Source organism: Mytilus californianus, unplaced genomic scaffold, assembly GCF_021869535.1.
Source record: "Mytilus californianus isolate M0D057914Y unplaced genomic scaffold, xbMytCali1.0.p SCAF_4, whole genome shotgun sequence".
In the NCBI taxonomy this organism is placed as follows: Eukaryota; Metazoa; Mollusca; class Bivalvia; order Mytilida; family Mytilidae; genus Mytilus; species Mytilus californianus.
Window position 1 is genome coordinate 113058209 of NW_026262690.1, and position 14185 is coordinate 113072393.

The window sequence follows — 14185 nt, forward strand, 5'->3', positions numbered from 1 at the left end:
AATAAAAATTCATTTGTGCCTATGATTCTGTGTACTATTCTGTATTGGAACCAATGAAGTTTAGAGCTTTTTGTGGTGTAGAAAGACATATTATGCACTTTTTTCCAATCAAATTTTTTGTTTAATCTTAGAGACCATTTATCTTCACAGCTAGGCCTTGTACTATTTTTTTCTGATAAAACATTATACATATCTTTTGATCCTTTTTTTGATAAAAAAAAATGTTCTTATGTTATTTGGAATAATTGGTCCATGAATTTTATAAAGATTGTCTATAGAGATATTATGTTTAAGAGAATTTTGATATGATTTTATTGCTGATATAACCCCATTATAAACTAGAAAGTTAGATTTAATTTCATAAATATTTTTGCATTGCTCAAAAGACATTAATTTACCCTCATTATCTACCAGATCATTAATCAACAAAATACCATTATCAGCCCAGTCTTTATAGAAAACAGATGCGTTACCTATTTTATTACTTCTATTATTCCAAAGTGAGTCTGTTAAAAATTCTTCTTAATTTTTTGGTATAAGTTTATTTTGCATTTCTGTCCATGCTTGAAAAACCTCTTTCCAAAAGGGGTTTTTACATCTGTTTGGTGGACCTAGAAATACTAGTTTTTCAATATTAATATTTTCTGTGCTTTCTATTAGCTTTTTGAGTTTTGTATTGTTTTTTAGCAACGTTGGACCCACGTTAGTTTTAACCCTTTAATATAATCTTCAATATCTAGCATTTTCAGCCCCCCAAATTTATATTCCAGACATAATATTTCTCTTTTAATCTTGTCAGGCTTGTTTTCCCAAATAAATGAATATATTGTATGAATAAGTTGTTTAAGAGTAGTATAGCATGGTGCTTGTAATGTTAAAAACAGATGATTTAATTTTGAAATAATTAGTGTCTTGATAATTGTTATCTTTCCCACTGGAGTAAGTGTTTGTTTAGACCAAATATTAATTATATTTTCAATTTCTTTTATTTTAGGATAATTTTTCAAAGATTCCATTTCTTGCAAATTGACCGAAAAGTTTATTCCAAGTAGTTTAAACCTACTGGAACCCCATTCCAATCCCCACTTTACACACATGGTGTCTTGACTATATTTTTTCTTCCCTATCCACACCACCTTTGTCTTGTATAAGTTCATATGGAGACCAGACATTTCAGCAAATTTATGTAATAGACGGAGAGATGCATCAAGAGATTCTGGTGTACCGTCAAGAATAATTGAAGTGTTATCAGCATATTGAGAGATCAAATATTCGGTATCATCTATTTTAATTCCCTTTATTTCTTTATTTTTTCTAATTAAAGATAAAGATTTATACTATATTTGCACAATGCTACATAGAACTGAATTAGATATTCTTGATTTGAGGAGAATATTGAGAGAAAACATTTCAAAAATATTTCACGATTTATTTTGGACATTAAAACTCTTCGATAAACAGAGACTATAATCGAATTTAAAACTCTCCAAAAATAAATATTAATAGTACATGAACCTTTTCAATTACAAAATAGAACAAACTCGGAAACTCATAAACATGTTTGGCATTTCAAAAATAAGATATGAAAAATTACGAAAATGAACTCAAAACATATTATTTACGAGTTATCGCATCCTCATCTGTATGGTAATGTACAAATGTAGTTAGCATAGCTCATATATTATAATGCGATAAAGATAAACTTATTGTTTCTTTCAATAAACTAATTCTTAAAACAACGTTGTGGTGAGATCTTTGAATATTGCCATTATCGATACTAACATCGATTTTATTTTCAAGTTTCATTCATTACTAAACATTTACATGTATTGCAATCCATTTATTCACTCTCATTGAACTACATTCTGTCGAAAGATAGTACTTTGGCATTGCACATGGTCGTGCTTGTTGCAGAGCTCTGCACCAAAACCGTTGAAGTAGACTTAGTACGGATTATTATTTTAGTCGGGGAAAACATGGTCTATTTATAAGTTGAAATTGGTCTTTGAACATTAACTGCGAGTACTCTTTGGTCGGTATTTGTGTCATTTGTCCTTTTGTAAATTTTTTTTTCAACTGTTTGTTCTATTGTTGTATTGCTTCACTGCTTTCCAAGGTTAGAGGGCATTGGATCAAATATGTTTAACCCTACCATAATCTGTATGTGCCTGTCCAGAGCAAGGAGTTTGAAATCATGTGTTTCGTCGTTGGTTGCTGTCTTACATATTTGTTTTGTTTAGCATGGATCCACCTTGGTTTACTCTTTGAATTGTTCTTATTTGCTATACCGGAGCATTTGGTGACTTTTAATATGCGACATGCGTTTTGCTCATAATTGAAGATCGTGGTGACCTGACGCTGTTCACGTCCTTGCCATTTGATCTTTGAGTGTAAGTTGTCTCATTGGCAATCATACCACATCCTCTTAGTTTCATTAAAAAGTAGCTCATTCTTTTAGTCACACCCTTTCAGAATGGGGGACGTTAATTCCGATGCCGCGTGTAGAAAGAGTGACATGCTCTCTGACCGTTAAAACACCTGCCACAACTCTCGGCAGGATCTGTAGGTAGTCTCATTGAAGGCAAACTATTGACCCTTCCTGACATATGTGTTTCATGGCAGTCTTCATTCCCTACCCTTCATCCCCGTCGACCTACTTTGCAAAACCAACCTATTGATTTTATTGTAAATTTTTTTGTTATGAATATGCATGAAATATTTGCTCCTGGACGTTACCAAAAAAATCAATCTTTCATACTAAATACTTAAATTGTGTTTAGGTAAAAGAAACATTTGCATGCACATTGCGAAAATACGAACACAATGACGTTAACTTAGTAAGAACTGAAGTAAATAAAAGAATTTGAATTTGCAAAAAACCACGCGATATATTTACATATAAAAGCAAATTTGATTAACAAATGTGGGACACAAACCTGTTGTTCCCATTGTTGGGAAAGGTTATCTGACATTAAATTAGCAATATAGTTGTTTAAATCGATATACGAAGGAATCATTTGAGTATCCTTTGTCCATGGAAAATAATTTGACGTATTCCTAAATTGAAAATAGTCAATGTCCGCTAAGTTATATGCTAGTACAGTTTCCCTTATTACTCTTATATAAGAGCCGCGTCGGATAGAAATCGACCTTATGCAAAAAAAATCTCAATTTGAGTTTTGTTCATATTCATTTTGCTAAAAGTCATACAATTTGAATACAAAAAACCGTTTTACTCTAGCTTTCTTCTTTAAAAAGTTTCGCCATTTCAAAATTTTACGGATAAATATATTTAACCTCAGAATCTCACGACAACGTCGTGAAATTAACGTTGTCCTGCATTAATTTTATTCTGTATTGGTCATTTTCTCGTAATAAAGGGAGACATGAAAACATGCATTTGTATACAATATTTAATTTAATTTATAAGATTGTTACAATGAAAACATAAAAGATTCTCAAGTTTTCAATCCAAATTTAACCAGTACATGTAAAATGTTACTCCTCAGAAGCACGAGGACAAAATTCGTCACGGAAATTAAACTGAACAAAAGGACGGACTTCATTGTACAGATAACGCCTTCTCTCCTCTGTCAGCCCCGCTGGCTGAATAACTTCTGGAAGTGTCGCGAGCAACTCCGGTAGGTTTGCGCTTTCCTTTAGGAGGACCAGCCTTTTCTCCGGTTGATCAAGAGTTTCTCTCGCAAATACGACTCCTACTTCGTCACTGGTAAATCTGAAGTGATGGAATTTTCCTATACCTCTGAGTGGTTTAAAATATTTAGTGAAGAAATGATCCCATCTGTACCACTTTAAACTGTTTTCGTCATCGTCATTTTCATTATAAACTTCTGACCTGTTGCATTTGGCAGAATAGTCAACAATTTTAACCAGTTGTGATACAGTGTTTACGTCCGACTTTCTAAATTTCTTTTTCAACATGCCAAAACATGCGTCACATAAACATTTTGTGTGTCCAGCAATCATAAAATGCAAATTAATAGTTTTGTGTAAACACTTTGCGCACCTCCACAACAGATAATGTAAAGTAGTTTTATTTTTGTTTTGTCCCACGGAATTATCAGCATGAAAATGACACGCCTTTTCACCGTAAGTATTACCATGCAGATAATGATGCAGCATGCTTAACACAGCATTGGGTCCATGTGTCCGACTTCCATTTTCCCCGATTGTTTGTTGCTCATCAATCAAATAATTCGTTTGCATTGGAAAGTTTTCATCGCAAACTCCAAATATTTGAACCTTTCGAGGTGTTAAAAAGTAAAGAGCTCCAACCTGTTGAGACGAATGTGGCAAGTTTACATATTGTGAAAAGTCAAAAGTATAATGAATATTTTCAAAATTTTTTGAACATGGAGTGTTATACTTTCCTATTGGAGACTCAGCCAACTTTAATTCATCGCGTGATTTTTGTGTACATAATTTATAATATTCACGCTCCGTTCGCGCAGACTGTATATGGTCAATTAATTTTTGAGTTGTCACTAATTTTGCGTCTTCCGAAATAGATCCGGAAATTTCCTCCCTCAACTGAAAGCACGTTTTACACAGATCCGTCTTTGGTTTCATAAATTGAATATGAGGGACACATGCATTCCAAACTTCCTTAAATACTGTTAGTTGAACATATTGTTGTTCTGAGTTAACGCATGAATCAACATATTTAGAGTGTACATATTTCTTGCTCTCGCTACAAGGTAGAAGAATAGGAGGGGTATTGTCGGTTGCCCGAGGCGCAGCCGGGAGAGGGAGACCAAATTCATCAGCATACCGCTTGATAAATTTTATCGTATTTTCAATCACTTCAAATGAATGTCCGTGATTCGATTTTCTTCCACTAAGACCATGTGATCGAGGGGTCACGCCATTTTCATTTAAGTGCTGTTTTAAACTTTTAAATTCGCTCCTCCCAATGTTATAAACATTTCTCCATGTGAACTCGCATATCTCAACTCCTTGAAAAGAATATCGGTATCGTTTTCGTTCTCTCTTTCCGCCTCTGAAAACCGAGTCTGTTATTTCTAAGTTTTCTAATTTTGAAAGCAAGTATATGTCACGCTCTGCTTTTGTAAATTCACGGACAGATAACGATACATCGTAGGCCTGTTCTCTGAATGTTGAAAGCTTTGTAAAACATTTTTTTGTGCAATTACAGTCGTTAGCAAATAGAGCATTTATTCGAAGTCGGGAAGGATCCTCTAATTCATCGTTTTGATTAAGAGTACATGTATTTTCCGATTGATCTTGAGTGACGGAAGTGGAATAAAATTCCCGGGCCCTAGCTTGGATTGTGTCACATGTATTTTCAATATCAGATTCGTCATTTTCAATATCGGAATCGCCGTTATCAGACACATTCAGGTCATTACTGCTTGACGCCAAAACCTTTGGTATTGACCCTATATATTGTTCAAAATAGGCAACTGCTTCATTTTCTAGTTCTTCGCATCCTATGTTATTGAACCAGTCCATTTCAGGAATTTACTACAACATTAAAAAGGAATGGAATTAAAGACAAATTGAACCAAGAGATTGTTTCGACACGACTGGTTGTCGCGCTTTGCGCCATAATAGTTCACCAGTGATTTGTGATACCGTATGTAGACCAAAATCTCAAATAATTTATATTTAAATTTTAGTAGTTCAAATTTCAAAATAAACGGTTTTTTTAAGATGAAATTTTGGTTTTAACTTAGTATTTATTATCCCAACATGACAGTTAACATCTTTTAAAATTGTTACCGTAATCACGCAGACGGACGGACGGATGCGAAAATGCAAACCCACGGATGCATAGATCGGGATTTTTTTTGCCCGAATACTAATTTTAAAGTTGTCGGGATATGAAAAAGGAGGTTTAAAAGGTTTTATCTTGATAGTTATTAGTTTTCCAAATACATGTACACATGTATTTTGCAAATGTTTCCCTCTTTCTTTCAATTTTTAAATAGATATGTTATTGAACAGAAATTACACGCAAAACATTTCTAAATTTCTGAATAGATATGAGCATAAATTGCACGCAAACAGTACAAAATCAACCTTGAGCACGTACAACGTTATTGTCTCTCTTTAATATTGTATATTTCTGTTGTTGTTTCTTTTTAAATTGTCCAAAATGCAACGGTACAATGATATGAATAACTTTTGAGTTAATTTTTGTTTTTGCTTGTGTGTGTCAAAGTTTTGCAATACAGCACAAATTTCGTTATAAACCACCAGAAATAGTTTTTCAGCCAATTACCTTAGTTTAGTAAAACTTAGGATTTGTATACAATTATTTTTATGACAGATGTTATGCTACTAAACAAAATTAAAATACATTACTAAAATAGATCTAGTACTTTCACTTTGTATAAAATGTAAAAATAGATCATGGACGTAAAAATAGTTCTATATTTAGAACGTATTAGGAAATTTATACATACCTGAGCAAAACAATGTATTCTTGTAAGCCAAAACTGATACTAAGATTGAGAAATATGTTACTTAGAAAAGAACAGGATTCAGGAGAAGAAACATTTGTTATTTTATTAAAGCAGACGACACGCGACACGGGCAGGTGACGGTTCCCAGAATAATTTGAAAATGTTCATGTCGGACCGGATAAGGCGGTTTCCGTGAAAGATTATCGGCATTTTTTACTTAACTTATCAGAAATAATATACTAGTTTTGTCCTATATGTATGTTACACGATAGACATAGGCCCGATTTAATCAGATTAAAGTTTTATGGTTTCCCCGAGAGTTTAACATTATATAAACAGTGCATGACCAAAAATTTTGTTTTTACAAATTTCATATAAAACCCCACTTTTTCAAAAATATATTTTTTTAGTAAATCATAATTTATTGATAGTTTTGACATTTGTTAGTGGATACATCAAATACCGGTACCTTATCCCGGCCTCGTTAACCGTTAGTGGTATATAATCAATTTGGTTAGTACTTGTTAGTTTATTTTATCTATAATATATACATTTATAAATTATAATATATCCAACTAATACATTATCAATATAGAATGATCCATATATTTGAATAGAATAGAAAAATAAAAGAATAAATAAATAAAAATCACAGAAATTTGGAATTTTGGAAAAAGCAGAAACAAAAAAACAAAAAAAAAACAAAAAAACAAAAAGATATATCTTACTTACAGCATTCATATTACAGCTTGCAAAGGATTTTTTTTCAGTTATTTTCGTAAAGGCAATAACTAAGAGGAACATAAATGTAGTTATAAACATAGACAAAACATCAAGCATACATATAAACCAACATATAATAGTATTAAATCATAACATAGATGGTGATGTGGATAAGGTAAAGAAATGTAAGTGAAAGTTGTTCCGGTACACAATGTACCTATTTTTGTATAATAAAACATTATTCTTCTAATATTGGAAGCCAGGGGTCCCAGCAGATATTTGCCATATGAAAAGGGTTTCTTTTAAAAAATATATTCTTTTCTAGTGCCAGAGATTCTTTGAGGTAATTTTTAAGTCCTGTAAAATTTACCTTATTTTCACAGAGTTTTGTTCTATAAATATAGAATTTTGTAAGGAGTATTATTAAGTTTTTTATCAAATTATTTTCTTTGTTACCGGTACTTAAATTTCCAAATAAAAATAATATCTATATTAAATGGAATTAATATTTGTGTTTGGTTATAAATCCAATCACCAAGTTCAATCCATAAATCTGAAATTTTATAGCATGTCCAAAATATGTGCTCAATATCTTCAATAGCTTCATTACAGAAAGTACATTTATCTGTTTGTTTTATCTTAATTTTGAATAAAAATTCATTTGTGCCTATGATTCTGTGTACTATTCTGTATTGGAACCAATGAAGTTTAGAGCTTTTTGTGGTGTAGAAAGACATATTATGCACTTTTTTCCAATCAAATTTTTTGTTTAATCTTAGAGACCATTTATCTTCACAGCTAGGCCTTGTACTATTTTTTTCTGATAAAACATTATACATATCTTTTGATCCTTTTTTTGATAAAAAAAAATGTTCTTATGTTATTTGGAATAATTGGTCCATGAATTTTATAAAGATTGTCTATAGAGATATTATGTTTAAGAGAATTTTGATATGATTTTATTGCTGATATAACCCCATTATAAACTAGAAAGTTAGATTTAATTTCATAAATATTTTTGCATTGCTCAAAAGACATTAATTTACCCTCATTATCTACCAGATCATTAATCAACAAAATACCATTATCAGCCCAGTCTTTATAGAAAACAGATGCGTTACCTATTTTAATACTTCTATTATTCCAAAGTGAGTCTGTTAAAAATTCTTCTTAATTTTTTGGTATAAGTTTATTTTGCATTTCTGTCCATGCTTGAAAAACCTCTTTCCAAAAGGGGTTTTTACATCTGTTTGGTGGACCTAGAAATACTAGTTTTTCAATATTAATATTTTCTGTGCTTTCTATTAGCTTTTTGAGTTTTGTATTGTTTTTTAGCAACGTTGGACCCACGTTAGTTTTAACCCTTTAATATAATCTTCAATATCTAGCATTTTCAGCCCCCCAAATTTATATTCCAGACATAATATTTCTCTTTTAATCTTGTCAGGCTTGTTTTCCCAAATAAATGAATATATTGTATGAATAAGTTGTTTAAGAGTAGTATAGCATGGTGCTTGTAATGTTAAAAACAGATGATTTAATTTTGAAATAATTAGTGTCTTGATAATTGTTATCTTTCCCACTGGAGTAAGTGTTTGTTTAGACCAAATATTAATTATATTTTCAATTTCTTTTATTTTAGGATAATTTTTCAAAGATTCCATTTCTTGCAAATTGACCGAAAAGTTTATTCCAAGTAGTTTAAACCTACTGGAACCCCATTCCAATCCCCACTTTACACACATGGTGTCTTGACTATATTTTTTCTTCCCTATCCACACCACCTTTGTCTTGTATAAGTTCATATGGAGACCAGACATTTCAGCAAATTTATGTAATAGACGGAGAGATGCATCAAGAGATTCTGGTGTACCGTCAAGAATAATTGAAGTGTTATCAGCATATTGAGAGATCAAATATTCGGTATCATCTATTTTAATTCCCTTTATTTCTTTATTTTTTCTAATTAAAGATAAAGATTTATACTATATTTGCACAATGCTACATAGAACTGAATTAGATATTCTTGATTTGAGGAGAATATTGAGAGAAAACATTTCAAAAATATTTCACGATTTATTTTGGACATTAAAACTCTTCGATAAACAGAGACTATAATCGAATTTAAAACTCTCCAAAAATAAATATTAATAGTACATGAACCTTTTCAATTACAAAATAGAACAAACTCGGAAACTCATAAACATGTTTGGCATTTCAAAAATAAGATATGAAAAATTACGAAAATGAACTCAAAACATATTATTTACGAGTTATCGCATCCTCATCTGTATGGTAATGTACGAATGTAGTTAGCATAGCTCATATATTATAATGCGATAAAGATAAACTTATTGTTTCTTTCAATAAACTAATTCTTAAAACAACGTTGTGGTGAGATCTTTGAATATTGCCATTATCGATACTAACATCGATTTTATTTTCAAGTTTCATTCATTACTAAACATTTACATGTATTGCAATCCATTTATTCACTCTCATTGAACTACATTCTGTCGAAAGATAGTACTTTGGCATTGCACATGGTCGTGCTTGTTGCAGAGCTCTGCACCAAAACCGTTGAAGTAGACTTAGTACGGATTATTATTTTAGTCGGGGAAAACATGGTCTATTTATAAGTTGAAATTGGTCTTTGAACATTAACTGCGAGTACTCTTTGGTCGGTATTTGTGTCATTTGTCCTTTTGTAAATTTTTTTTTCAACTGTTTGTTCTATTGTTGTATTGCTTCACTGCTTTCCAAGGTTAGAGGGCATTGGATCAAATATGTTTAACCCTACCATAATCTGTATGTGCCTGTCCAGAGCAAGGAGTTTGAAATCATGTGTTTCGTCGTTGGTTGCTGTCTTACATATTTGTTTTGTTTAGCATGGATCCACCTTGGTTTACTCTTTGAATTGTTCTTATTTGCTATACCGGAGCATTTGGTGACTTTTAATATGCGACATGCGTTTTGCTCATAATTGAAGATCGTGGTGACCTGACGCTGTTCACGTCCTTGCCATTTGATCTTTGAGTGTAAGTTGTCTCATTGGCAATCATACCACATCCTCTTAGTTTCATTAAAAAGTAGCTCATTCTTTTAGTCACACCCTTTCAGAATGGGGGACGTTAATTCCGATGCCGCGTGTAGAAAGAGTGACATGCTCTCTGACCGTTAAAACACCTGCCACAACTCTCGGCAGGATCTGTAGGTAGTCTCATTGAAGGCAAACTATTGACCCTTCCTGACATATGTGTTTCATGGCAGTCTTCATTCCCTACCCTTCATCCCCGTCGACCTACTTTGCAAAACCAACCTATTGATTTTATTGTAAATTTTTTTGTTATGAATATGCATGAAATATTTGCTCCTGGACGTTACCAAAAAAATCAATCTTTCATACTAAATACTTAAATTGTGTTTAGGTAAAAGAATCATTTGCATGCACATTGCGAAAATACGAACACAATGACGTTAACTTAGTAAGAACTGAAGTAAATAAAAGAATTTGAATTTGCAAAAAACCACGCGATATATTTACATATAAAAGCAAATTTGATTAACAAATGTGGGACACAAACCTGTTGTTCCCATTGTTGGGAAAGGTTATCTGACATTAAATTAGCAATATAGTTGTTTAAATCGATATACGAAGGAATCATTTGAGTATCCTTTGTCCATGGAAAATAATTTGACGTATTCCTAAATTGAAAATAGTCAATGTCCGCTAAGTTATATGCTAGTACAGTTTCCCTTATTACTCTTATATAAGAGCCGCGTCGGATAGAAATCGACCTTATGCAAAAAAAATCTCAATTTGAGTTTTGTTCATATTCATTTTGCTAAAAGTCATACAATTTGAATACAAAAAACCGTTTTACTCTAGCTTTCTTCTTTAAAAAGTTTCGCCATTTCAAAATTTTACGGATAAATATATTTAACCTCAGAATCTCACGACAACGTCGTGAAATTAACGTTGTCCTGCATTAATTTTATTCTGTATTGGTCATTTTCTCGTAATAAAGGGAGACATGAAAACATGCATTTGTATACAATATTTAATTTAATTTATAAGATTGTTACAATGAAAACATAAAAGATTCTCAAGTTTTCAATCCAAATTTAACCAGTACATGTAAAATGTTACTCCTCAGAAGCACGAGGACAAAATTCGTCACGGAAATTAAACTGAACAAAAGGACGGACTTCATTGTACAGATAACGCCTTCTCTCCTCTGTCAGCCCCGCTGGCTGAATAACTTCTGGAAGTGTCGCGAGCAACTCCGGTAGGTTTGCGCTTTCCTTTAGGAGGACCAGCCTTTTCTCCGGTTGATCAAGAGTTTCTCTCGCAAATACGACTCCTACTTCGTCACTGGTAAATCTGAAGTGATGGAATTTTCCTATACCTCTGAGTGGTTTAAAATATTTAGTGAAGAAATGATCCCATCTGTACCACTTTAAACTGTTTTCGTCATCGTCATTTTCATTATAAACTTCTGACCTGTTGCATTTGGCAGAATAGTCAACAATTTTAACCAGTTGTGATACAGTGTTTACGTCCGACTTTCTAAATTTCTTTTTCAACATGCCAAAACATGCGTCACATAAACATTTTGTGTGTCCAGCAATCATAAAATGCAAATTAATAGTTTTGTGTAAACACTTTGCGCACCTCCACAACAGATAATGTAAAGTAGTTTTATTTTTGTTTTGTCCCACGGAATTATCAGCATGAAAATGACACGCCTTTTCACCGTAAGTATTACCATGCAGATAATGATGCAGCATGCTTAACACAGCATTGGGTCCATGTGTCCGACTTCCATTTTCCCCGATTGTTTGTTGCTCATCAATCAAATAATTCGTTTGCATTGGAAAGTTTTCATCGCAAACTCCAAATATTTGAACCTTTCGAGGTGTTAAAAAGTAAAGAGCTCCAACCTGTTGAGACGAATGTGGCAAGTTTACATATTGTGAAAAGTCAAAAGTATAATGAATATTTTCAAAATTTTTTGAACATGGAGTGTTATACTTTCCTATTGGAGACTCAGCCAACTTTAATTCATCGCGTGATTTTTGTGTACATAATTTATAATATTCACGCTCCGTTCGCGCAGACTGTATATGGTCAATTTATTTTTGAGTTGTCACTAATTTTGCGTCTTCCGAAATAGATCCGGAAATTTCCTCCCTCAACTGAAAGCACGTTTTACACAGATCCGTCTTTGGTTTCATAAATTGAATATGAGGGACACATGCATTCCAAACTTCCTTAAATACTGTTAGTTGAACATATTGTTGTTCTGAGTTAACGCATGAATCAACATATTTAGAGTGTACATATTTCTTGCTCTCGCTACAAGGTAGAAGAATAGGAGGGGTATTGTCGGTTGCCCGAGGCGCAGCCGGGAGAGGGAGACCAAATTCATCAGCATACCGCTTGATAAATTTTATCGTATTTTCAATCACTTCAAATGAATGTCCGTGATTCGATTTTCTTCCACTAAGACCATGTGATCGAGGGGTCACGCCATTTTCATTTAAGTGCTGTTTTAAACTTTTAAATTCGCTCCTCCCAATGTTATAAACATTTCTCCATGTGAACTCGCATATCTCAACTCCTTGAAAAGAATATCGGTATCGTTTTCGTTCTCTCTTTCCGCCTCTGAAAACCGAGTCTGTTATTTCTAAGTTTTCTAATTTTGAAAGCAAGTATATGTCACGCTCTGCTTTTGTAAATTCACGGACAGATAACGATACATCGTAGGCCTGTTCTCTGAATGTTGAAAGCTTTGTAAAACATTTTTTTGTGCAATTACAGTCGTTAGCAAATAGAGCATTTATTCGAAGTCGGGAAGGATCCTCTAATTCATCGTTTTGATTAAGAGTACATGTATTTTCCGATTGATCTTGAGTGACGGAAGTGGAATAAAATTCCCGGGCCCTAGCTTGGATTGTGTCACATGTATTTTCAATATCAGATTCGTCATTTTCAATATCGGAATCGCCGTTATCAGACACATTCAGGTCATTACTGCTTGACGCCAAAACCTTTGGTATTGACCCTATATATTGTTCAAAATAGGCAACTGCTTCATTTTCTAGTTCTTCGCATCCTATGTTATTGAACCAGTCCATTTCAGGAATTTACTACAACATTAAAAAGGAATGGAATTAAAGACAAATTGAACCAAGAGATTGTTTCGACACGACTGGTTGTCGCGCTTTGCGCCATAATAGTTCACCAGTGATTTGTGATACCGTATGTAGACCAAAATCTCAAATAATTTATATTTAAATTTTAGTAGTTCAAATTTCAAAATAAACGGTTTTTTTAAGATGAAATTTTGGTTTTAACTTAGTATTTATTATCCCAACATGACAGTTAACATCTTTTAAAATTGTTACCGTAATCACGCAGACGGACGGACGGATGCGAAAATGCAAACCCACGGATGCATAGATCGGGATTTTTTTTGCCCGAATACTAATTTTAAAGTTGTCGGGATATGAAAAAGGAGGTTTAAAAGGTTTTATCTTGATAGTTATTAGTTTTCCAAATACATGTACACATGTATTTTGCAAATGTTTCCCTCTTTCTTTCAATTTTTAAATAGATATGTTATTGAACAGAAATTACACGCAAAACATTTCTAAATTTCTGAATAGATATGAGCATAAATTGCACGCAAACAGTACAAAATCAACCTTGAGCACGTACAACGTTATTGTCTCTCTTTAATATTGTATATTTCTGTTGTTGTTTCTTTTTAAATTGTCCAAAATGCAACAGTACAATGATATGAATAACTTTTGAGTTAATTTTTGTTTTTGCTTGTGTGTGTCAAAGTTTTGCAATACAGCACAAATTTCGTTATAAACCACCAGAAATAGTTTTTCAGCCAATTACCTTAGTTTAGTAAAACTTAGGATTTGTATACAATTATTTTTATGACAGATGTTATGCTACTAAACAAAATTAAAATACATTACTAAAATAGATCTAGTAC

General features: G+C 32.5%; 2 protein-coding genes and 1 pseudogene across 3 annotated transcripts in view; 1 reads left to right on the forward strand and 2 right to left on the reverse strand.

Moving 5' to 3' along the window:
• The window catches only part of LOC127739172 (angiopoietin-related protein 7-like), a 95458-nt gene that overhangs the window by 51343 nt on the left and 29930 nt on the right, over positions 1-14185 (forward strand). The window lies entirely within an intron of this gene.
• On the reverse strand, positions 3268-5739 carry LOC127739170 (uncharacterized). Its single transcript, XM_052250768.1, has one exon. It carries the CDS (start codon positions 5491-5493, stop codon positions 3499-3501), a length of 1995 nt encoding a protein of 664 aa, XP_052106728.1. The 5' UTR covers positions 5494-5739; the 3' UTR covers positions 3268-3498.
• Positions 11088-13559, reverse strand: LOC127739171 (uncharacterized; annotated as a pseudogene).